General features: G+C 41.1%; 2 protein-coding genes across 2 annotated transcripts in view; one reads left to right on the forward strand and one right to left on the reverse strand.

Annotated features, from left to right (window-relative positions):
- Positions 1–16,583, forward strand: part of LOC140934688 (allene oxide synthase-lipoxygenase protein-like) — a 28,696-nt gene extending 12,113 nt beyond the window's left edge. The window contains exons 6-11 of the mRNA XM_073384270.1: positions 10,075–10,275; positions 10,780–11,037; positions 13,135–13,336; positions 14,433–14,644; positions 14,812–15,159; positions 16,295–16,583. Coding sequence (XP_073240371.1) covers positions 10,075–10,275; positions 10,780–11,037; positions 13,135–13,336; positions 14,433–14,644; positions 14,812–15,159; positions 16,295–16,480 — 1,407 coding nt within the window. The 3' untranslated portion in view covers positions 16,481–16,583. The remainder of the gene's footprint in view (positions 1–10,074; positions 10,276–10,779; positions 11,038–13,134; positions 13,337–14,432; positions 14,645–14,811; positions 15,160–16,294) is intronic.
- Positions 16,584–25,928: 9,345 nt separating this feature from the next.
- Positions 25,929–26,540, reverse strand: LOC140934689 (transmembrane protein 79-like). The gene has a single exon (XM_073384271.1). The coding sequence runs from the start codon at positions 26,538–26,540 to the stop codon at positions 25,929–25,931; it is 612 nt and encodes a 203-aa protein (XP_073240372.1).
- Between the last annotated feature and the right edge of the window lie 98 nt (positions 26,541–26,638).

Genomic DNA, 26,638 nt, shown 5'->3' on the forward strand with positions numbered 1-26,638 from the left:
CTGGTTCCCGTAAGTCAAGGTAAATAGGTCACGCGGTAATTAACGCTTTTCCAGTGTGAAAAAGCTTATTTTCCTCTCAAAATCAACTGTTTTGCTTCCATACTACCATCACCGACTTTCTTGCCCGCCATTTTGAATCACCGCTGTGTAAAATGCTCGTGGAAGCCTAAGAAAATGCCAAATGACCTCTCTATAGCCCCCTTGGATTTTGATACTTGACCAGTTGATAGGTGTGACGCATTTCCGGAAGATGCGTTACTCAGTGTCAGCTTTAATGCAGTGAAGCGCGCCGAAGTATGAACGTTGAAGAAGAGTTTTATTCAAAATTGAAAAGAATTGCTTCTGTAGAGTGAAAGAAATTGACAGAAAAACAGACCAGAGGATTAGGGGCCAAGAAAACATTTTACTCTCCCGGCAAAATTGTCAAAATATATCAGGTGAGAAGACACACCGACGTAATGTAAATTTAAAACAATAATGTAAGCCCTGGAAAAAGGAGTATATTTCAACAACATAACAAATATTGACAAGAAGCAAGTAATATTAGTCATCACAGCTTTAACAGAAGCAAGAAAAATCAAGTTGGACATACAGCGGCTGTAGTTTGTCAATGAATCCAAGCAGTGAGTAGATTTTGTTCAGCGCATCAATAGAACTTGATGCTGAAAAGAGGAGTCAAATTGCGCTCCTGCTGTCCTTTTTCTTAGTAACGGAAATGAAATTTTTCTTTGATTTCCGGTAAATCAGTCAACTTTTGAGTAGACTTTCTCTTAAATGCGAAGGTATATTCATAAAAGAACACCAGATATGCATATTACATCATCTGAACTTACTGTAGAAAGATTTTGAGGGCAAAATAAAATGTTGAAAATTTGCCGGTGTAGATATCAGGGTCGTAACATGGTATATGGGCTCAGGGATCAAAGCCCAAAATATGACTGGGATCAGGGCTCAAAGGAAAGGGCTCAGGGCTCAGAAGAATGGGATCAGGGATCACAAGGCTTTTGAGCCCGAATCAGGGATCAGATTTATTACACGGTCTAAAAATCTCTTATCACAATATTTTTCCGCTTAATAAAGTTTGTGTCCACAGAGTTTCCTGGCCGAAGTAAAATACCTATTCTTGCTTCCGGCTGGCGGCAGTTCCTGTCATACGAAGTCCTGGTGTCATGGTACCATATTCTTAATTTATTAATTGTTGAGGGCACCGTAACATGAATCTCAAGTCACTTTTCTCGCTTTGTGTAACGCAACTCCTCAGCGCGCTGTCAACGCCAGAGGGCAGAGAAAGCGATTTATACATATCTTTTTTTGCGAGAAATGGGGAAGAAGAAAAAGGGCAAAAAGAAATCCTGTGACAGAGAAAGGTACGTAAGTACTTCCTTGACTGATTTACTCCTGGCAAGGGTCCAAGCGTAGAGTTTTTCGGCCGATCAAACATAACAATACCACCAGGACAATAGACAAACCGATTCACTGAAAGCGGAAGATTTACTGTATAGGTCCCGATTGCCTCGTCGCCTCAGGCAAGTCACAAGGTGACTATAAATCGAGGTTCGTATTTTTTGACCAGTAACTTAACCCTTAAAAGTACTTTAATAATTAGAATGGACGTCAAAAGTAGAATACAAAAGTACAATGAATTCGCGCTCTTTGTTGCAAAATAAGTGCTTCTCGCAATTTAATAAATCTGCTCTAATTGCATGGAGTTTTAGGGTTATCTCGAACTCTGATGAGAAACCGAGATCGGTTCACCTACCAGTACTAGTATCGGGCCGGGAAAGTAAAGGACACATTCCATCTCTGTATAACTGATAAATGCTAGTATGATAAATAGTCTGAAATTACAGTGTAGAATTAGTGAAAATAAGTGGAACACCAAGACTTACCTCGGTGAAATAAAAGTAACAAGGCCTTTATAGTTTATTTTCTTTAGTTTTTTTTATATAAAATAAACGGTTGAATTGGTGAAAGGAATGTTGAATACTAGGTACAAGTAGCAGAGTCTGCAGGAATTTATATATTATAGCACTCAGCATGAAGGGCCACCAGTAAGGGGCCCACTATTTGATTTTTTAACCGAGGATGGGTTATTTTTTTCATGAAAGATTTTTTCAGTTTTCATTCGTGCAGTGGCTGTTTTGTTTTGCACAAAATTTACAGACTTTTTCCGCCCTTTGGGCTATTCGTCCTCAGCTTATGTAATGGTTGGCCCCGAAAGGTAACACCACCTTAGATTTGGAGCTTGGAATTTTTTAGTGGAGTGAGAACACCCGCTCTGAACGACCACAAATCGCGGCGGCCCAGCTGCCTTTTAGAATCAATAGAGAGGCTCTACCAATCCTCACACAGAGAAAGCTGGGTTCAAAGGCACCGGAATGGCTTGGAAAGTCGCACGGCAAGAGTAAACCTTAAGGAAGATATGGACGAGGAAATGAGCGCGGAGGGAAAGGAGCGACAAAGGAAGGCATTGCAGAGCTTTGCGAAAGAATTCGGACGGGGTGTACGACAGTAACGAACGAGAGGGAAGACCAAAGAAAGAGCTGGTACACTTCCACTTGCTCTGAGTATGTTCAGAAGGAATGCGTCGTCACATGGAGAAGTCAATTTGTTGAAAGAGGTTCAAGGGAGTGAAGGACAAACTACAGTTCAAGTAGCCTGCGAAGCGCAGACGCATTTCCGGTCGTCGCTTCTCTCCCTCCGAAAAATAGCGTCTGCGAACCCGAGCGACAAAACGATTTCCGTGGCGTAAAACCTTTTGTTTTGATGTAGGCCAATCAGATCAAAGGATAGAATACAGCGCGAGTGACTCCTCGCGACCTCGCGCGCTGAAGTGTCTTGGATTTTGGAGAGAATTACCAAATACGCTTTGGAACGTGAATTTCACGACCATAACAAGGTTTCCTGCGACGTTGAATGCTGACTTCTTTATGAAGCAACTGCTTCTTAAGCTATGTATGTGATGTGGGCCTTTGGTTTCGCTTTATAAAATACGGTAATACGTGACATAAACAAAACCTGGACAAAATAATCGCTACAGCGAAAGGAAAGCAACATAGCTTAATGACATCGAGCTCAGACTTATTTATTTCAATTTAACCAGCGCTGACAAAAGGTGGTGAATCAATTACACAGACACATCCTTGACTGATGCAGAAATCTCTAACAATCGCTCGTTAATAATTCTAGTATTGCCACAACACAATGATCTGAAATATTATAAACCTGGGCCAGACCCAGCGTGAAATAAATAGTTACAGCAGTAAATAGATCATAGTCAAAATGACATTTCAGCTACGACGCTTCTACTCATCTCACAAAAAAACTATGGAAATGAGAACCTTGAAAAGAACATGTATTTAAAGAAATATACCGGAGCAAATATAAAATGCTTTCGATCTGATCAAAGTTCTATCTGAACCAAGAAGCAACCACGCATGGGAAATCAATTACCACATGTCCTACCTTTCAAAGATAAAGGATATCTACTAAAAAATATCTAAAACGGCACACGACAAACTATCGAAGAGTTCTCCAAGGCATACTTTCCTGCCAGGAACCAGAAAGGAACAGAAGCAACAAAAGGCATGATGCGTCTACTGTCATTAGGACAGTTATCGTTTCGAATATGATCAAAACAACTACGTCTGATAAATCATTGACTCCGTAGGCAAATAGATGAAAAATGTCCTCTAATCTTTTCTTCGATATGAATCCTCTTGATACTTATTTCGTCAATCAGTCCCACAATCCTGGCAAATTAACTTTCGTAAACGCGTCGTTCTGAGAAAAAAGGACGGCTATACAGAAGCCACGTCGTCCTTTCAATTTCGACTTGAAAACATATCCATCGCGCACGATCCTGCGAGAAGTCTCGCGAGTTAGTTCCTTGATTTTAAGAGCTAAACCGCGATTGGCTAAAAATGTTTTACGTCACGGAAATCGTTTTGTCGCTCGGGTTCGCAGACGCTATTTTTCGGAGGGAGAGAAGCGACGACCGGAAATGCGTCTGCGCTTCGCAGGCTACAGTTCAAGACGCAGCCGAAGAATATAAGATTATCTATTCAAAAGGCGACGTAGTTGGTCTCAAGTACAATTACAAGAGGTATATCATTCCTCTCCTCCTTGCATTTCTTTTAAAAGATCTCCACCATAACGGTGACGCATTTCTGGAAGATCACATGGGTTTGAGATGGCTGGAACCTGAAGTCAGAAGAAGATCCCTTGTATACCAGACTGGGCACCGTGACGATTCATCTAAGTGTATCATCGGGAAGTTTAAATAATAAAAGATGGAAACAACTTCTGTTTGAGCTGCCTTGAAGAGCAACGCCTAGTTGCATGCATTGCTCCAGGGGTCAGTTGAATCAGATGATTCATCTGCGTCACTGAGGTGGTAACGGAGAGGAAGGAGAGCAAGCTTAGGCGGACAACTTTTCAGACTCAATTAGATTTGAACTAAGCTGGAAGGAGTAGGTCTGGAAAACCTACAACCAGATATGTCCCCTGACAATCCTCAATGGTTATTAAGCCAGGAAAATCCATTAATGGGCTTGACACAGAAAAGCTGTACAACCTTTGGCTTGCATCAGTTAATTTTTCTTGCTATTGGTAATTGATCGTGATCCTCACTGTAACACACACAGAGTGAAAGAGGAAATTAACATAAGATTACACTCTAACAACATCAATAGGGATAGCAGAATAGAAAGTCCAGTAGCTTAGTTGCCCTTAATCAAGAAACACAGCAATAGGAGATCCGTACGACAGCAGACCATTGAGGAAAAAACTCATGCAAACAACGGAGTAAGAAATGCACCAATCTCAGCGGCTAATAATCGACCAACCAGAACCAGAGCTTGGAGTCATATAAGTTCACGTGTGACCCGTCGACGAAGACTAGCAAGGCAAGGTCTTTAAGTTTTGCTTTTTCTAACACTTGAAGGAGGCAGATGAAACGTCGCGATCTACATCATTAAGTGACTCAATCGTGAGACAAACGATTACACTTTATTAACATCAATATTGTAGACCAGTAACGTGGCCGACGTGGGCAAGCAGATGTTCGTACTGGACAGGAATTGAAAAGCTAGAGGAAGACCTTAGTTCAGAAGTACCTTACAGTGACGTTAATTCAACCGGGGACCAACCAGCGCTCGCTGTACGTGTTTGCTGTTTGACTGAAAATGTATTTATTCGAATTTTGAATCCAATTCTTTCTTGTGATTGGCTTTTTAACCTCCGGGTGGCCTTGCTCGTATGAGCAACACTGAAAATAAACCTTGTAATTACTCTTGATGAACGTTACATCTGAAAAAATCAAGTGTCTGCCACAGGATCTTTCAAGATGTACGATAGTTAAAGGGAAGTAGACTGCTTTTAATGTATAAATTAACAATAACTTACATTGTGTATCTTACTAAAGCTCCCGTTCAAGAAAATCAGGTTTTATCATTTGTCTAGTATCACCAAACATTATATTTAAAGTGTTTTAAATAGAATAATGCACAAAAAGAGGTTGACTCATATTGATCTTTAAAGCTCTGATAGAACCTACAACTTGCACTAAAAATTAAAGCTAATTTTTTTCTCATCAGCCCATTTGAGCATGTTTTATATTCTGTATTTTGGAGATTTTTGTCTCAGTTAAAATTTTGTGTAAAAACATGGATGGGATCAATTTTTTTGTCAGGGCTCAGGGGTCAAAATTTTGGGGAAAATGGGGCTCAGGGATCAAAATAACGGCAGGAAAATAGGGATCAATGGGTCCCGGATATACCATGTTACTACCCTGAGATATAACCATCATTCGACTAACGAGAAAAATAGTTAAAAGTACAGTGAGGATTAAAACTCATGAGAACGAAGTGATCTCATCAATTAATATCAAAAGATCCCTTAATTTTTGGGAATTTAATAGTACTTTCCATTGTTCTGAGTTGAAGTATTTCAAAGTCTTCTTAGTTCTTAGGGTTCGGGGTAAGTTATTCCAGTCCTTAGCAGTTCTCACTGCAAAAGGGCGTCCTCCCTCTAAGGTGTTTTGTGGAGGGGGGACAGGAGATTTAAATTACAATTTCTGGTGATCCCTGCGTGGTTATCTGAGTTTTTTCTTATGGATGTGTTTAAATAGTGAGGCAGTGTTCCATTTATCCTTTTGAAAGCAAGCGCACCGGATTGATGTATGCTTCATTGTAAAAAGGGAGCCAGCTTAAATTGTTAAACAATGTCACAGTTCGAGTAGTTCGAGGAGCACTCAGAATAATGCGTGCCGCCCGTTTTTGCATTCGGAGAACTCTCTTAAGTAGCATTTTATTGCACAATGTCCATACTGAGCTTGCATACATCATGAGTGGTTTTATGACTGCGTAAAAGTAAATGATTCTCTGATTTTTCTTCAAGTATGGGCTGATATGGCGTAAAAGGCCGGGACGCTTCGAGAGCTTGTTGCACAGTTAATCGACATTTACTTCGAAAGTTAGGTCTTCGTCGATAATCAAGCCAAGAAGTTTATGATTTGCAACTTGCTCAATTTCAGCTGTATCCGTCACAGCTTTCCTGAATCTTGGTCCATACGCCTCCGTAAACGCTTTCCCGTAACCAACAAAGCTTTCGTTTTTTGCGTGTTTATGTTACATTTTGTTACCTCTAGCCCATCTCTCAATCTTCTGCCAAAACATCAGATAATGTTTGGTTTAGTGATGAAATGGTTTCCCAATTTGAACTTGAAGACAAGGTGGAATCATCTGCAAAAATGTCCATAGTTGATTTGTGAACGTGAAGAGGCATATCATTGACGAACAAGAGGAAAAGCACCGTGCCTAAAATTGACCCTTGGGGCACACCTTGCTTTACGGTCAGCTGTTCAGATTTAACTTTCCCTAAAGTAATAAATTGCTTTCTCTCAGACAAGTACGATTTAAACCAAGCGACGGAAGAGGGACAAACCCCCTAGATAGACAACTTTTTTAGAAGAAGTTCATGATCAATTACATCAAAAGCTTTGCGAAAATCTATACACACCAAACCGGTCAACTCGTCATTTGTCCATGTTTGTTAATATCTGATCTATAATTCTGATCAGGGCTGTTTCTGTAGAATGTCCCGACCTAAAAGCTGATTGGAGCTCGTATAACAAGTTGTTATCTCGCACAAATTTAAAAAGGGAGTTGGCTACGTGTTTTTCGAGAATCTTCGAGAAGACAGGTAAAACAGATATCGGGCGGTAATTGTTTAGATCATTGCGTGCTCCTCCTTTATGAAATGGCGTGACCTTTGCAACCTTCCAATTGTTAGGAAAGCTGTTCGTCGATATTGAAAGATTAAGTAATTTGCATAATGAATTTGCAAATACCGGTGCAATTTTCTTGAGAACTCGTACACTTATGCCATCGTACCCATGGGCCTTGTTGCTGGTAGGAAATTTTTTCTATACGGCCAATAGTTTGTTTAGGCGCTAGCAAGGGAATGTGTAAAACGTGTCTGCATTTAATCTTGAACAGATAAAGTTTGTCAGCTTGGTGTTGTCAAACTCTATACGTCAGCTATGTTGTCCTTGCAAATTTGTTCTAAGATGTTAGCGAAGTACTTAATATTAAGTTCACTTGCATTGGAGGCGTCATCGCTAACAATGCCATTTTCTGTAACAATTTCATTGATACGAAGTCGAGGTTTACTTGTCCCGCTTAACGATTCCAGTGCCTTCCAAATGCCTTTCGGGTTTTCTTTGTTCTCATCAATTTTCTCGCGAAAAAAACTTCTCTTTGTTTTTTTTTAATGAGATTTGTGGTTTGACCTTTTGCACGCGTGTACTGAGCCCAGTCCTCATGCAAACTGCAATACGCGCCTTTTTTTTTTTAATAATTTGTCCCTTGTTTTCTTTGAATGTAGAATTTCCTTTGTCATCCAGACAGGTTCAGGGTTGGGTTTCTTGACACTTTTAGACTCAAGTGGAAGATATCGTTCTAGAACATCATTAAGCATTGTTTCTATGAAACTCAGAACATCGTTTATATCACCGAACACAAACGCTTCGTCCCATGGGGTACATTGTAGATCTTTTAGTAATTCCTTAGTATTCAATTTCTTTAAGTCACGATATTCGATGGTACTGTGAAACTTAGCTCTCTGCCTTTTTTGAGTATTTTCTTCTGAAATAATAAAAACCCGTAGATTGTCCGCAAGACCAATGTTAGGGACAGAAACAACGGCAATGAAGCCCGGATGCGTTGTGTAGACGTGGTCAAGACAAGGAGAGCTTACAGGACGTGTAACTTCATTAACGAGTTGACTCAAATTAAACGTTTGCGCCAAACGGCAGACGTGAATTTGTACCACGTGACCAAGTTTCCCCCTTATTTTCCGTTTACTCTTTATTGCTTCTACACAAAAATAAGTGGTTTTATGCCCGTTTTAACCATAGGAATCGGGACTGTTTTTATCTTCTTATTTTCTAATCTGAGAAATTCTCAACTTAAGTCTGACGTTTGCCGTTTGCGGTAAACGTGACTCTTAATCTCTCTAATGACACATTTTGACCACGCCGTAGTCGACATGTAACCATAAAGAGAAGATGCGCGAAAGTTAGATCGCTTAGCTTACAGTACCTTCAAACATGGCATATCATTTTTCTAATCTTTTTGTAAGCTTGAGCATTAATGGTTTAAAAGAAAATGTCGAAAGTTTAAATTACTAACCCTTTTAAGAAGAAACGTGGAGCTTAGTTTGGTTCTGTCAACTTACCGTGAATGAGAAAGTTTTTTTGTTGTCGCTTCTTGCAAATGCTCTCAACAGCGAAAACGATCGAGGTGAGCGTTGTTTATCTGCAGTGTTCTTTGCCTTGTTAACTTGGTTGCACGTACAATTTTCGAAAATATTTGCCATTTTTTTCTATAAATTAGCTTTTATTCATAGGCAAAGTTAGCCTTGCAAGGAAATCCCTAGTTCACAAAACAGTGACAAAACGGCTTCGGTTTCCTCTGCAGTGGTAAACATTGCTTGGAGTGTGTAAGAAGTCAGCTACAGTAAATCACTTCATAATAATTCACGCTGTTTGTAAACCATGAAGTCTTTTCTTTCCTTCAAAATCGTCGGATATAAAGTATTCTTGTATTTTCAAAAAGTTCTTACTCTGAAACTCTGGCAAAACACTCAGTTCAAGACAGCGATTTTGTTGCTTTATATTTCGGTTATTATAGTCCGAGACAGCGACCCAATCAGATTGCTCGAATCACCAAGATCACTGAATGTGTATATACTAAATCTATATATTAATCAGCGATTCTGTATAAGGAAAAAACTATGCACCAACAAATGATAACATATACAGTGGAACCCGTTAATACGGTCATCAATAAGCAAAACAAATTGGCCGCCATATTAGCGGGCGACCGTATTAAAGAGGAGTTTTGACAAGAACATTTATGGCCGTTTAGCCAGGCCGCCAAAAAAGGTGGCCGGAATAAAGAGGTGACCATATTACCAAGGTGGCCGTAAGGCGGGATTTCACTGAATGTTATCCTCTTTCTTTAAAGGAGCAAGAAATAATGATACACGACTGGTTATAAATGCACCGCCATCTGTGCGGGTCGTCCCTGATTTGATTCCATGGTGTTACCCCTTCCCAGGTTTGACTGCTTAGGTTACGTAGGTTACGGGATAGAGATCCCAGTAAATCTCACGGAAGAAAGCCAAACGGATGCTTGCTTGATATGTCCCGCGTGTGCGTAATAGTAAATATAGCTGGCTCCTCTGGTCGCCCACTGGAAAACAGTGCTCGTACGGAGAGAAACTGAGTAAGGGGAAGGAAGGGGAGGGGGTCGAGTTTGTTAGGCAGATCACGACTTACTTCGAGCCAACGGTGTAAAGAAAAGAAGATTTCCTCCTCCTGACGATCGAAGGGGCTCTGTTCGCAAGGTACTCTATACCGTCGATTTCGGCTTAGACTGGTTGGCGATCAGAAGAATCTTTTTTTTTTTCACATTGGTCTCTTAAGATGGGGATCGCTTCATAGTAATGCCGAGACTCAAGGAAAATGAAAACTTTAGTGGTAGATTGTTCAATATTTTACGATTATAGATATTTACTAAGTTCGTCGATGGCGTACCTCAAGCAGCAGACCATTGGAAGGATGACCGCTTCTTTGGTTTCCAGTTCCTAAACGGATGTAACCCAGAGTCTATCGAAAGGTGCAACAAACTGCCATTAAACTTCCCTGTCACGCAGGAGTTAGTTGGAAATCAGTTGGACAAAGGAGACACATTAGAGAAAGCACTGAAGGTTACTTTTCCTAATTTTTTTACTTTCGGATAATAAGTCTGTGTTTTGCTTAGGCCCGGTTGGCTGGTTTACCCAGCTAATCTTGGGCTAACAATAAAATAGAAAAAAGGGGAAATATTATTGACTGCAATTACAATCTGGAATTTTCATTGATTTTCACTCATTTCACGCCTTTTTTTCTAGAACGACAAACGCTTTGTGAGGCGTCTGTGCAATGAACATTTTCTCTCATTCAGTTTTATATCTTTTTTTATGCAAAAATTGCGCGGATTGCTTATGGCTAAGATTTTTTCGACTAATTAAAATAAATTAATAAAAGAAGTTCGTGGCAAGTGATCCGGCGGCAAATCAAGGAAACCTGGCAAGCGCTTCTTCTCGTGCCAGACAAAAGCCTGCCTGAAAACTTCCCGTTCGTTCCATATTTAAGATTTTTAAAATGTTCCGCTTGAGGACTTTAATTCATTACCGTTCAGTAGTTATTAAACTGGTACCTATAATTTCCAGGGCGGTCGGATCTACAAAGTGGATTACAAAATCTTGGAGCACATTCCGCCCTGTGGTCAGAAAGGAAAGGACGTAAGGTACATGTGCGCGAGCCTGGGTCTTTTCTATGTCAAAGGAAGCGGAGACCTGGTGCCAATAGCCATTCAGCTTCATCAGCAGCCAAGCAAAAATAATCCAATATGGACCCCGAATGACTCCGAGTTGGACTGGCTCTGTGCCAAGTTGTGGTTAAGAAACTCGGACACTCAGTTCCATCAGGTATCTTAGACAATAGGCCTTTTTGCAGAATATGGTCACACGATACAAAAGACACCTTGCTGGATGGCTGGATGGATATTTTTGCTAAAATCAAACAACCCCACTCTCCTTAAAAGTAAAATGCTCGGCCCTTTCGGTGGGCCACAACATGATGTGGTCTGCTTTATAAGGGGTAGGGAAACGACTGCCACTAGGGCTTTCAATACACCATCGGTAGGAGCTCTCAATTTGAGATCGAATGAGCTTAATTTCTAAATTTGAGAAACAATCGCTTCAAAACAGGTTCCCTTTTACTCTTTTTAAAATTGAGTCAAAACATTGGGCTTTTTTATGAAGCACATTGAGTCAAAAAAAATTAAGTCAAAAATTAAGTTCACGAGCACACTAAAAAATAAAACTGAAAACAGTTCTTGCACTAAAAAAATAAAATGTACATTAAAATTTTCTCTTAAAAAAGTATAAAGGAGCCTGGTAAAAGCAAAAAGCAACATTTGGTGTCGAGGTTCTGATGCAAAGGACCGAAGTTTTTCTTAAACAAGAAATTATTGGGGTTCAAAATTACTATTTGTTCCGAAATAATTAGTCCCTTCAGCCTGTCCCTTATTGCCGATTGTGGCAATTGTATATCAGGGAGCTTAAGACGGCGATGTCTACGAAAACGTCACTTAAAAAGTGAATTCACGCTACTTCAAACTTTTTCGCCCTTACTCCAACTCGTTCAATTCGTCAAATTTTGGCAAATTTTTCTGGAGTTGAATTCTAAAAGACTGTATCAAAGTTCAGGAAAAGAAAAGGAAAGTCCTTGTCTGCGTTCACATCCTCGACAAAACGTGAAATTAGGCACTCTCACGTTGTAGTCGTGCAGCGACAGCAAAGAAATATACAAAAAAGCAACATAAACATGCAAAGTTGTTGTTTTGCCAATCCAAACCGATTGCGTTTTCGCCGTTCTCGTTGCCGTCGCCATCGTCGTTGCTTAAGCTCCCTATTAAGTAAAGTTACGAGTTATTTTGCTCAAGGGGGCTTGCTATTCTTGCTCTATTAGAGTTGCTTCTTTTATTTTATTTCTTTTTTATTCTTTACATTTAAACACTTTTACTCCTCTGATGACAAAAAAGTTGACTTTTAAAAGCTTTTACAGTGCGACTACTCAAACCGTGGCACTTGGGAAAGCATTATCCAATCACAACCGTTTTTGAAAATGAAAGATTCTCAAAGTTTTTTTTGCAAACTATGCAATCATTGAAAACTCTAAACACGTTTTAACTTACCTGACCTCTCAAGAAACAGCCCTCAAGTTTAAACACAGGACGGAATTTGAAAAATCCGTAAATGGAAATTTAACGTAAACACGTAAAACCGTTGCGGAAACATGACGGCAGTCACATGTTTTCGTCAGCGGATACAGTATGTTTACCCGTGTTTCCGTCGCTGCGTTTTCGGTGGAATCCCACCACTTTTTTTTATACGTTTCCGTCAAATTTCCGTCTATGGAAACACGTGTTTCCGCAAGCGTAAATGCGTGGCATCTTTGCGGAAACACACGAAAACGTTCCGGAAACAAGACAATTTCATGTTTCCGACTAGGAAAAATGACGGAAACGCGTTCCGTCCATGGAAAACTAGGGGCGCGATCCATTCAACCAAAATTCCGACTGTCCGACGGGGAAAAGTGGTCCACCTCAAAAGGTGGACCAGTTTTTTCAAAACCTTTCCAGTTGGATAGAACCGATCCATTGAGTTTTGGACCGAAATTTCCGGAAATTTTGGTTGAATGGATCGCTCCCCAACCTCGTCCCCGGGGCGCTTTTCCCTGGCTTTGGGGGCGGGGCCGCCCTGGGGACGAGGTTGATCGCTCCCTAGATCACCATGTTTCCGCAGGGCGGAAACGTGACCGATATAAGCAACTTCCCGTTTCCGTAAAGTTTACAAAATACGGAAACACGTTATTTCGTCCTGTGTTTAAAAATGTTGTTGATCCGTTTGCAAAAAACCTTGAAAATCTAGATCTTTTGTTTTCACAAAGCGTTATGATTGGGTTCGAGCAGTCGCACTGTAAAGTGTTTAACTAGAAACATTGTCCCGGGTTTGATTTAGATGATAACTCATCTTCTACGAACACATCTCTTCATGGAACCAGTCACTGTCGCAAGCTACAGACATCTCCCCACAATCCACCCCCTTTGGAAATTGTTGTCTCCTCACATCCGAGGGGTTCTAGCTATCAACACTTTTGGGCGGGGTCGCTTGATAGCAAAAGGAGGCGTGGCTGATAACACTCTTTCTGTTGGAGGCGGAGGTACGTATGTAGTGGATAATTTCGTAAAAAAGGGTTCGCAGGAACCTTGAAAGTACTTGACAGTCCTTGAATTTTTCTTTAAATTCAAGGCCTTGAAGTCCTTGAAAATTGTAGTCGGTGCAGGAGACTCGATCCTTGAATTTCGGTGCTAACTAAATCTAACCCAGATCTTCAAGTGCCTAATATATGAGCGCATAGAACCTTCAGGATAAGAATTGCTGATAATGTGGATGAACTAAAAAAAAAAATATCAGACTCAAGGCTCTTTTTGCGCTGAATGGAGTCCTTGAAAAATGGGAAATGTTTTCTTTAAAGTCTTTGAAAAGTCCTTTAATTTGTTGTTCAAAAAAGGATACGAATCCTAATGGAAGATCTTAAGTAAATATGTAAATAAAATAAAACGAACCAAAAGTGATATCTTAGAAAATACTGGAAGAGGGTTCATGAGAACCCTGTAAAATGTCTCACCTGGGCCTGCTCGAATACAAGTGTAACAATTACCAAGCTCAACCTCAAATTACCACTCAATTATTTGTCGTTCTTGGTGACGACTCCTCAAAGGGACTGGAAATATGGACGAAAATCGATCAAGAAAACTTCTTAGAGGAGGGAGGGGATGCATCAAGAGACTAATTAGGTCTAATAAGACCTCATTACGAATTCGACGCGCCCTCTTCCTAGTCCATAATATTAAACAAGCGCCCATGTCCAATAAGCACCCCTCCAATTCCTACTCACTTTTTTTCTGTTTCTATTGTTACTTTATTCATACGTTTTTTAAACTTGACCCTTGAATTGAACTTCAACATTTATACCGATGTATATTGGGACTATGGTACTATGGTATAGTTTTGGCTTTACGTTTACGTGGCCGTAATGTCGTAGTGTTTGTTTTTCCATTGTTGACTTAGCCAAAATAAAGTTTAAAAAAAGCTCCTTGGAAGGAAAATTCTCCTCCCCCCTCCCTCCTTCTCGAGAAAGCGCCCTCCTTCCACTGAGCGCTACTTGCAGTAATAAGCGTATGGGCGCTTATTTGAGGAAATATCTAACGATGTGAATTTAGAAAATAATAAAATTTGACTTTGTTTATGGATAGGACACATTTTGCTGATGCAAAAGTATCACAAGACCAACAGTTGGACGACCTATAACCTTCCCCGAGCTTTAAGGAAAAGAAGACTTGATGAGGCTGATAAACTGCCCAACTTTCATTATCGCGATGACGCTCTAAAACTATGGGCAGCCATCAAGGAATTCGTCAACGACATTCTAGAAATTTACTATCGTTCCGATGACGATGTCGTTAAGGTAAATAGAAATTGTTAACGTAAAAGGTATCAATGGAGGAAGCTATACTATTATCCGCGCTTTTATGGGTCGCGCGCGTAATTAGTTTTTGCCTGAAATTTGAAAATTAAGGATAACCATATCTATCTATTTATTATATTCCTATTTTTCTATTTATTTTGTGTCAGGACTATGAGCTACAGCACTGGATCAAAGATTTACGAGATTATGGCTATCCGGTCACTGACGGACACGACGACCATGGTGTCCCAAAGTCCTTCGAGAGCCGCCAAAAGCTGTGCGACTTTCTCACAGCCATTATCTTTACCTGCTCTTGTCAGCACGCCGCGGTTAATTTTTCACAGTTTGATGTCTACAGCTTCCCGCCTAATTCGCCCGCACTTATGCGCCAGCCATCACCCACAAGGAAGGGCGAGGTCCAGAAGGAGCACCTTATGAAATGCCTTCCTACCAAGCACCAAGCCGCAAATACTATTGCTGTAGTGTACAATTTGACTCGCATTTTTCCGGATGAGGTAAGCGTTACTCGGTCGTCATGGCTGTCACAGTCCTAATCATGCAGAATTCATAGACAGATAGTGTTCTCAAGCATATCAGACAGACTAAAGCATGTTAAGCATAGCCCCTTAGCTAGCAGGATTATAAAAGTGCGGAGAGCCTCTTTGCTGGCGGAGACGAAGTTTGTAGCGAGCAGCGAAGTCTACGCAATGAAAAATCTCGACTTAAAGCACACTCAGTTTTCTCTAACAGAACTACAAAAATAATAATAAAAAAGTAGTGGCCTTTATCAAATTTAAAGACTTTTTTATTTGGCACTCTGATGAAAAGACTTTGCTCTTTACACACAAAACACAAAATGTTGAAGAAAACGAGACCAGCTGCTACCTTTTGCGGTATAGTTAAAAACAGGAAACAGAAGTATCAAAACTCACCTTAAATTATCATGTCAGGTTGGGATGGTTTAGAACTTAACCAGGGGTCTCAATCAGTTTCAAAGGCTTTTGGTATAGAAGGAGCCGTATAGCGTAGGTTTTTAAAATCTCTTTTTGAAAGTCTTTATTGCGTAATTTCGTATGAACCCGCAGCCTAATTTGAACACCTGACATGCGTAGTTTGTTCATTGCGCTACTATGGAACTCCGTCTCAGCTTTGCTTGAATCCATCATTTGGAAATTGTAGCTATAAATGACTTCTACATTCTGTCCCATTTTATTACCCAACGCCGTGACACTGAGTAAGGCTACGTCAGTCTCTTAGCGTAAACAATTTTGTGCGTTTGTGACACACGCGTGTGTTTACACGGGAATGTCTGGTGTGAACCCGAAACGGTCTGAACTTGCGCTGCCTGGAAGCTATCCGAACAGCTTAAAGACGATTGGGTCAGAAAACAATAAATAAGCTAATATGGGGCCAATATGGGATGCGTCGGGGAGTGAGTAGGCGCGCATGCCGGACGTAGTTAATCGATAAACCAATAATCGGCATTAATCGATATCAATCATCGATGAATATCGATTTCGGATATCGATCGATAGAAATCGATAAATGGCTTCAATTAATATCGATGATTTCCGATAAAAATCAAAAAATGATTTGTGGGAATTAGTGTGTTCATGATCAGTCCGTCAGTAATATTTCCTTTTCTCACAGAAAGTCATTGGCGACTATCCTGAGCGGCTATTTATTGACGCTGAGGCCGAGGATGCCATTTCCAAATTTCAGAAGAAGCTTCGGGGAATCTCCATTGAGATTAAAGAACGGAACGAAACCCTTGAAGAACCATACCGTTACCCTTACTTGCTGCCTAGTCGAGTGCCTAACAGCATCGCCATCTGAAGATCTTGAAACTTAATCAGACAGTGTGCTTTACGGAGTTCAGTAGATTATTACTAGTCAAATTAATTAGACTTTTGCACAAATTAAGGTTGAATAACATTAAGTGGCTTTATGTTTTGTTTTGTTTTTTAGGGAAAAACTTACAATGCTTCCCTCACAAAAAACATAGGGTCTTCTGCATCCTCGAAGACCCAGCAGGGCCAGTCAGTAGGGTCAGGAAAAACAATGCTTGAAAACTAATATTTGGCGCCATTTTTTCCGACCCGTCAAACAGCTTCTGGGTTCCTGAGGATTAGCCTTCTTAAAAGAAATTGTTAGTTCGTCCTATGGTTAAAGTTTTAGCCAAAAAACGTTAGCGTGCAACTTAAATGTTAACATACAATAAAAAAGGTATCAAAGTTCTGCGAAACAGACCTGACCTCTGACACCATGAATTCTACCCCAGTTTTCGGGCCGTTCACGCGCGATCCTAATTCACCCGTGACAAATTTTAAAAACCTAAGTTTTGCGAGGAATAAAACTTAACTTACAATAAATAGTTTAAAGAAGGTTATCACTGCAAAAAGGCGTCTTGGAAATACATTGCCAAGGTGCGGTTTTTCTCCGTTGACTAATGGAACGAGATAGTTCAATGTCCTCCTTGCATACTTATTAGCATTTAGTTATGGGAAGTCACCCCAGACGAGCAAGCTCGATGGGGATGGCACAAAGGTGCTAATAAAGTAAGCAGAAGGGGCCGGTGGGTGGGGGCGACTCCAACTAAAGTTGTTAGTCAAACTGACAACTGTGAATAATTAACACATGCTTATATACTTTGCGCGAAGTCTAATGAATACTAATAAGGTATAAATAGTTAAACAGTATCTCACTTGCACGTGCAATTGAAGAACACGCATCTCATTAGCGACACAAAGAATTTGTTGGCAAAGTTGTCTTGAGGGGACCCTTTCAAGTGGTACGACTCGTGCGAGTCGTGCTAATCACATCTGCTAGAGAGAGGTTACACGGGATCTCACACAAACGATCCAGTCAGAAATAAATTGAAAAAAAAAACTAGCCCTTCGACATAAAAGAGAAACCTACGAATCTTGCCTTTTGTGACTCACACAATACCGTCACACTAAGTGCCTTGTCTAAAGCAAAGTCTCGTGAGAAACTAGCATTGAATATAACAACAACCATTACTGAGCGAAATTTGCAAGAGTCCGCCCCTCATATCGTACAAAGGAGGACAGTCGCCCAAAGACATAGCTGCATGGGAGCCTAACACGCGCCGAGCACGGGGAGTCATGCAGGCCAGTCAACCCCCGGCTTTTACCCCTGTTACACGGTATTATATGTATTAGTATTTACGCAATCATTTTAACGCGTCGGCGGCCGCACCATGGTTAGGTGCTCGATGCAATTTACTGAAGTGAGGCGCAATGGATTATGGAACGGGGACCACCAACCCACGTGATCCATGTTAACTTTGCCCTAGCACTGCGGGAGAAATTACATTTCTTGTTTCTAAACCGCGTAAGGGTGGCTCCCTGGTTAGCCTAGGCTTGTACGGGACTAATGTAGATGGAAACTTTGTGCTTGATCTATTTTTGACCAAAAAGGGCCTTGACGATAACCTCTAAAAACCCAATGCAGATCTCCACTACAATAATCACACACAGAGGGCAGAGTCTCCTTCACACCAGGGAACAAGATGTTTCTAGCAATAGTGTAATATTACAGGTACATCTAATGTTATAGCCAAATGTAAGCCCTTTAGCAAGCAACCGGTGTAGGTTGCCTGAGTCGACCCCAAACTTCCCACCCCAACACCAGCAAATAAGCTGAGAGTGCCCGGAAAGGGTCGATAGCTTCTGTGACGAGAAATGAAACTGAGTCGACGAGTAATAACTGTTCACGAATGCAAACCCGTAAAACCCGAAAGGATGGTTCTCGTAACTGTTTGTTCTCATCTTTGTGGCTGATTAATGAGGGCTTGGGTGAGGGTTACAGCGATCTTAACGCGTCTACTTTGCACCCCCCCCCCCCCCCCCCCCAGTTTTCAAAAGTTGAGTAAGCCAGCTTGAGCTCTTAAATCGCTCGGCGAAGGAAGAGGATATGGCTCACTTTCTATAAAACGATGCGATTTCAACAAAATCTGCAGTCTTTCGCGAAAAAGGGCTTGTCAACTGAACAAAACAAAACGTCCACACAATGCATATCAGAGATTATGACTCTTTCTGAAGCACCGTCAAAACGATTGAAAATCCTAACTCTCGTGTACGATTACGCCACTTAAAAAGACTATATATTAAAGGCTAGAAATAAAAAAACCGAGCTCACAAGCTGTCTTATACTGATCGCGACCCGTGTATAGGCGACTTAGTGATCTAGTAACATCTGACGTTCCCTTAAAGTGAAAATCTCCGGGAGCAACAGATCGTCGAAAAGCAGATCTGTTTGCCTGGTGGGGATGTTCCGACCGAAACTAGTGGTTCATGACTTCAACCCACCCCTAGTTACCATTGCAGGACCTCGCAGCCGTTTTCCGGTAAATGGGCACATGTATACAAGGAAAACACGATTGCTGAACGGAATGTTCCGGACCTGAGTTTTGTTCACGATTTGTTAAAATCTTGAACCGACCGGGTACCAAACCTTAGGTCTCTTGAAAATACATCAGGATCCCTTCTAACGTCCAAGGCCACACCCCAGGCAGCAGGAAATATTACTGTAATCATCGAGTTCGGAGCAAGCAGTCACATATACTGATAGCAATACAAAACCTAGACATGCGCACTACAAATATTTTCATCGGTTTAATTTGGAATGTTTATAATTAAAGTAAAAGAAGGGATATGTCCACCCCGTGGTTCATTCATTGGGAAAGTAGAGGTCATGCAATCCCAGGGTAAAACCAGGCATTAGCTGATAACATATGCCACTTGTAATCTGCAAATAACCCACTCGACAAAAGCCCCCGCAAGGGTTGTAACAGGCTCGCTCTTTCTTCGACGCTAACATGAAACAAACTAAGCCCAATAAAGGAGAACGCCAAAGGCACGGATGGTGTAATGCGGTTGCCAAAGCAGACAGAGAGGTAGATGAATCCAACATCTGATACATACGTGTATGCGCTCGTCTATATGTGCTCATCTTAGCAGGAAAATGTCACCAGACAAGGTTAGAAACCGATGGACGACGCGACCACGAAAAGGAGACAACTGCGTAACGGGCCTATATGTTCTCACAGGCTCCTAACGAGTCACCTTGTCCCAGCGATCTAAGAGCCGAACTTCGTAGCTTTCTAGGGCATACGCTAATGTCACCGCCACTCTGATCCTGATCTAGGAATTCAATACCAGCGCCTTGACACAGCCCTGCCGGACCATTTCTAAATATTTGGTCTGGAAAGCAGAGAAAAAATGCGTGCGGAAGTACTCACAAAAGAGCGTAGATTAACGAGACCTTTTAAACCATGTACAAAGCTGCCCTCACAGAATAATTTACTGTATTCGAGAACACTCCACCCAGTTTAAGCGCGACAAAACTTTTCGAAGGAAAACAACCCCGCATTTAGCAATCGTTTAAGAGAAAGAATAATGCTTGTAGGAGCTTCCAGTCCAGTAGTTTTGTAAACATTAATGAAGTTAAGTTATTCTGGACGAAACGGGGATGATCCCAACCAGACACCAAGGCTACCACTCAATACTGAGTTACCACAGCACTGAGTGAGGATACGGGTACAAAGTGACATCCGAATCAGTCATCCTTGTTACTTTTGTAAGAACCAAAATACAGCTAATCGAAAAAACTACCACAAGCGGTAGTAAAGTGTTAACATAATTCACAAATATAAAACCTGGTGAAACGTGCCAACTCATAAACCTGAAAACTTGTCCTCTTTGGCTCCAGCGTCATCAAGAAGACAACATAGGCACGTTTTACGAGCATGAGCTATTTTGAATGCTTCAGTGTAACAGTATCGGAAATCTGCTGTCTTAATCCTAAATTAAGGCTATGTTTTGTGCGAGACTGGGTATTGCTGTACATTAATGAAAACGAGGACCGCTGCACATAGATAATTCGATCTGATAAATTCACTTTTCTTCGTCTTTCCTTCAGACATCTGGTGCAAAATAAACAAATTGTTAAAGTACTATAATATCAACCCACCAAACGTTGCTTAGAGGGAAGACACGAAGGTTTCAAGGTTTCTTCATGGTTTCTTAAAATAATGAAGGTCGTCGAATTCCGAATAGCTAAGATTTTCATCCGTTGTTGTAGATGGTTGCATCATCACTATTCACGAGGTTAACACGTGCGATTCTACTTTAACGTGAAGGTGCTGAAGCAAGCGCTTATTCTCTCGCTTATCAGCATTCTAATCTCCAATCTCCAATTACGTATACACGAACAAACGACCCAGCAGTTCAGCGAGAGTCCAAAACTGCACTGTTAACAGTAAGAACTACTTTGGGCCGCGGTCAGTATAAAATATTGACTGCGGACTGCGGACTGCGGACCACGGACTGCGGACTCGGTATAAAAGACGGACTAGGTATAAAAAGCGGACTACGAACTACGTTTGTAAAAACTGTGCTAATTGGTTTTAAGTTAGGCAAAATAAGATCAAAAGATCGCTTAAATTTATAGGTGAATAAGTCCCTCCCCAGCTAAATACAGCGTTTTTGCTTCGACTGCCCCTATATTGAGCTTCTCGTCTGGGTTTTTCATTTCCTCATTCCCCCAAGACTTTGAAATGGAATTGCGGCATCTATAAGAATATCACTCTCACTAACAGCAATACTTATTTTTTTATTTGGTGCCTCTCATTTTCATATCTTCTATTGGTTTAAAACTATAAATTGAATTCTCTTTTATTTCAAGTAAAATTCAGAGGTTCATTTCTACAGGGGCAGCCAACGACGGTTTCCTCCTAAATGCGTTGAAAAGTCTTTTTAGGCTGCCCAGGGTACTTTTAGATCTCTAAAAATGTATTCTTAGCGGTGCTTCAAAATTTGTATCTCTTCGGTCATCTTAAGGGAACTTGAGGCTTTTCGAAATTACAAGGGCTACAGCGTATTTTTCCCAAAATTTTAAGTTTAAATGCAATTGAACTTTTTACGAAAGTGAGAATTTTTCTTCTTCCTCTCTCCATCACATTTTTGAATCCAAAAATTTTAGGTTTCTTTTTTCTACGAAAATTAGCCTACCATAAGGAGTAGAATGTGAAAGGTGACTTCAGAAACTCGTAGGGAACTTTTTAGACTAAGCTTCGAAAATTGTACCTGAATGGAACGCTCATCTAGAAATTATTAGCCGTATTCAAGCAACAGAAGATCTAGGCAATATTTGCTTCTCCGCTAGATATTCTTTTACAGAAAAAAGTCGTCAGGTGCTCCTAATTTTCAGTTGCCTTGAGCAGCGGCATAACCTTCCTTACCCATCCAGGTATGCTTTCCTTCTCACACCGACGCTGGGGAGAATAGTCTTCGTGACCAGCCAAAGAAATTATGTTTGTGTATGAGGCAAAGAGCTGGGACTACTGTTTTATGCTAGTCCGCTATCCGTTTCTCCCAGTTTTACCTTTTTAAAGTTGTTTTTGTATGGCACAGTCCGTAGTCCGCGTCTTATACCTAGTCCATGTTTTACACTCAGTCCGTAGTTTCTAGTCCGCATTTTATACCTAGTCCGTGTTTTATACCCAGGCCGCACTCGCTGTGGTCTCAGTCCGCGGTCAATCTCTTATACTGACCGCTTTAGGCCGCAGTCAACAAATCAAGTAGTTTGCGTAGCGTGGCGGTTTTGGTTGGACGCACAAAAAAACCGCGAGGAGATTGGGGCGGGAGCAACTCGCCGCTCGTTCGCGACAAAACCTCCCTACAAAACCGCCTTACTACGCAGGCAACAAATCAGGCCAGTTCATCAAACCTATCATGTTTTTGCTTTGGAATCTTTCTCTTACATTAACAGACATTCCAACACTGAGATTTCCGCATTTTGTTATTGACACAATTAATTGGTAATAGGACTTCGTGTCATACAATTCAGGGGTAGTCGAGCTCGTAATTTCAAATCGGCCGAGCGAGTCCCGATTACTCCCTGAATTGTATTCCACTTAGTCCTACTACTAATCATAATAGACTGACAAAACTGAAAGAGAACGAAAATCCTGCGAAACGTACATGTAAAATTCTGTACTGTCCAGTAAAAGAGCACATCTCACCATATTGATTATAAGAGAATTTTAACTGCTGGTTGATTGTTTAAATTTCGAATATTTTATAAGCAAGTCGCTAAACGGCTCGAATTTCATAAAAGCAATGAGTCAGGCTCAGCCTGACTCATTGCTTTTATAAGGGGACTGCACGCAGTCTGTTTCTTTGTCTCATTCACCTAACCAAACCGGATTCTCCCAAAAACGAGATGCTTTACGAAGTGATCGATGCTGCCTGCAGCAATTCTATACTGTCATCAAAAATTCTTTTTCACTTTAGGACTACGAGCTACAGAACTGGATCAAAGATTTACACTACAATGGATATCCGGCCCTGACTACTGAACACGAAGACAATGGTGTCCCAGAGTCCTTGACGAGCGTCCAGCAGGTGTGCGACTTTCTCACAGCCATTATCTTCACCTGTTCTTGTCAACACGCTGCGGTAAATTTTTCACAGTTGGATGTGTACGGCTTCCCGCCACATTCTCCCGCTCTTATGCGCAAGCCACCACCTACAGAGAGGAAACAACATACAGAGTCGGAAGTTATGGAATGCCTGCCTACCAAGGATCAGGCAGAGAAAGCTATTTCAACAGTGTATGATTTGACTCGAATTTTTCCAGACGAGGTGAGCTTTTCTCAGAAAAATTGTAAATTAAAACGAGCATTCATATGCAAATACTGGTACGTTCTAAAGTATACTCTCATTCAACACAACTTTTTCCACGAAATTCGAACTCCAACGGAAAATAAACATGCCAGGATCGTAGAAATAGGATAGCAGCAGATATAGAAACCAATGAAGCTTTCCCAGATAGAGAAACGAATCCCACAGACTTTGACAAACTCGAAGGATATAATCCAAACAGACCGAGAATATGCTCGCCGAAGCAGCCGGGCCAGATCAACGCGCGGCCAAGAAAATGAGGACTGGGCACCGTACAAAAAAATTCCATCCCGAGAGTCCTGAGATGACCTTTCTGGGGACCGATACATCATTTGCCCAAAGCCACCCAACTCTGCTGAAAAAATACTTGATAGAAAGCAAATTCTGATCCCATTCCAACGAATGAACTCTTTCCAACGAGTTATTCAGAGCTCCTAAGCGTTTCGCAATTCGTGGGATAACAGTTACGTTTGCAATTACATTTATTTTCATCTACGTTACATTACATCATTACATCTACAGGAATCCCAGCTCTAGTGATTAAAGAAATTCTTTACGTTTACAAACCTGAATCCACCGGCCTTTACCTTTTGAAATATGACTTTGTAACTGCCAGCTATACTCAAATCAACTAGGCTAGACGCAGGTCCGAGCTTTTTTTTTTCCCCCAAAACAAATGTATCAATAGTAAACGGAAAGCACTCCAAATACTTAACTGAACAACCGGACTTCCCTGTGCATTTCTGATACTACCCCTTTGCACTCTTTAACTGAACCTTGCAAATGAGTGCTTTATTTGTTTACAGTCAAACTCTGTTGATATGGACAGCGGGTTGAATTTAAAAGAAATGGAAGACAAAGAGAACTGTCCGTAATAATAAGGTATCCGTATTAAGCGGGTGTGCGTAAAGAAGGGATTGACTGTATTTATTTTTTGTACCGTTAAATTGTACTTTGTAGTTTATTGTTAAAAACATCTTTGTAATGTTATGAGGGTCCCAATGGGGTGGTGGCTTTTACGGTTAAGCGACACCCGAACGCCGAACTCAAGGCAGAGGGGGGGGGGGGGGGGGGGAATTCATTTATAGGCAGAAATGGCCTCATTCACACTACAGACAGATTATTCGTGAGAGATGGGTTATCCGTTTGATAATCCGCGTCAGACAGGTAATACGTCTTAATTTGAATATAGAATGGTTTTAATTTTGAATGAACAATCCGCCTGACTTTATCCGTCAATTTTGACGGACAGTTTGAAGATGGATTATCCGTTTCAGATAGCCTGTGTACAGCCGCCCCTTTCCTCAGAAAAAATCGGAGAACTAAGGGGTGTCTGTGGGGAAGGGTGCGACTGTTCACAGGCTAGTCTCAGACGGATAATCCATTTCTAGCTCTAGTTTGAAAACGGATACGCCAGCGAAATGCTTTGACCGAGATTGTGTGGGAAGACACCGAAGAGGGACTAGGCATGGCAAATGAATGTCTACCGTAGCGTCAGAGAAAAACAGGGAATTGTTGTTTATAGGCAACGTGTTTTACAAACAGTGACATCTCTGGGTATTGTTTCACTAGTAGTTCGAGGGCAGGACCTCCTGAAAATCGCAAATTTTAATCCCAGCAAGAAGCCATATTTTTGCTATGGAAAAAAATTAGTTCCCCGGGAGAGCGGCGGAAATGGAGTCTAGGTCTAGGTCAAAACTAAAGGGGAGCTTGGCTTAACGTGCGAACGGAGTCAAGTAGCTGGGAAATAAATAACGCAACTATCAGCAAATCTAGGGAACAATTTCTTTTACGGTTAACTCTTTTTTTACCCTATTTACGGCTAACGGTTAAAATTTTTCAATTTTTACGGCCATCGACTAAATTTTTGGCCGTTTTACGCCATTGAGACCTTCTGTTATTAGTATGGCAGATAAAAAAATAAATGATAAAAAGCATTTCATTACTAATCAACCCCCGCCCCCCCCCCCCCCCCCCTTCCAAAAAAAATCACATTTACATTTTAAATCTACATTTTACAAAGCTTAAAATATTCTTGCCCCAGTAATTTCTGACAGGTGCTTAAGAGTCCAGAGTTCATATGAGGAATCATCATAAACGCATATTTGTTCATGGTATTGTTATAGCCCGGGGGGATGTGCCCGGTGAAGGGTATGGTTTTCAAGGAGTTTACTGTGGGATAGGGTATACAAATCGAGAGTTTGGGTCTAGTAGAAAAGGGTATCATTTTCCAGGAAACTGATTAATTGGTCGAAGATATTAGTCTTGACTAGGGAAACCGGGAATTGCCACTCAAACAAATAAAAAAATCAAATCGGCAAGTTTCAATTTACGCAACTCATCAGCCTAAAAGCTACTATAGCAGAAGGGGGGCGGGGGGGGCGGGGGTTGGGGAGTTTAGTCTAGTAAAGGGTAGCAAAATTCAGTTGAAATAGCTCTGGTATATAGGCCATATATAAGTGGTTCCAGTAATATATGTTTACGACCATTCTCGTGTGGACTGAAGCTCGCAACCTGGCACTTGTACGAAAAGGCTAGTGAGGACTTAGCCTAGCTAATATGATAACCAGCTTGATTCAGTGACGTGCAGGAGGTGGATGCCAAGAGCTTTCAGTTCCAGTTGACTGAGCTGTTTGTGCTCCGTACACACACATACAGTACAAACAATATCCACCGATAGCCAATGTTGGCAGAAAAGTCAGAACAAATCCCGGAATTCTCTTTATAGGCTCAATGAAGTACCCTACAAAATATACCACTCTTGCTATAACAAAGAGCGCAACCAACAACGGAATCCAATGCATGTTCTCTTCAGAAAGATAAGTCGACAATGCAAGCAGACTAAACGAGTGAAGCATGAACTGTTCCAGAGTGTTTTGAAGGTACCTCTGTGGTAGCTCCGTGAACTTTCTCTCTTCAGGGTCCAGTGGCTTGATAGCGGAGGTCTTGAATCTTGTAATTCCAACCACGACGACACCAGTACAGATCGTAACAAGTGAAACTATTAACCATCGTAGTGTAAACACAACTCTATCGAGTAAAGTGGGAAGGTGGAGTTTAGGGAACGGAATGCATAATCCGGTCATGGTAAAACAGAATAAGAAAATGAATGCCATATTCCTGTAGTTGAGGACCATTTTTTGCTCTCTGGTGTATTTTTTCTCATCCTTTTCTGATTTGGTCACCATGGCGCAAGATCGCGTGTTGATAAGCACGTATTGAAATACAAGATCGACTTGTGTAACAAAATAGCTATTAACTTTGCAATTCAAATTTTGTGTTGCGC

This window comes from Porites lutea, chromosome 4 (genome assembly GCF_958299795.1).
Source record: "Porites lutea chromosome 4, jaPorLute2.1, whole genome shotgun sequence".
In the NCBI taxonomy this organism is placed as follows: domain Eukaryota; kingdom Metazoa; phylum Cnidaria; class Anthozoa; order Scleractinia; family Poritidae; genus Porites; species Porites lutea.

Excerpts from the sequence above, each read along its gene's own strand:
- LOC140934689 (XM_073384271.1), bottom strand. The coding sequence starts at position 26,540 with ATGGTGACCAAATCAGAAAAGGATGAGAAAAAATACACCAGAGAGCAA.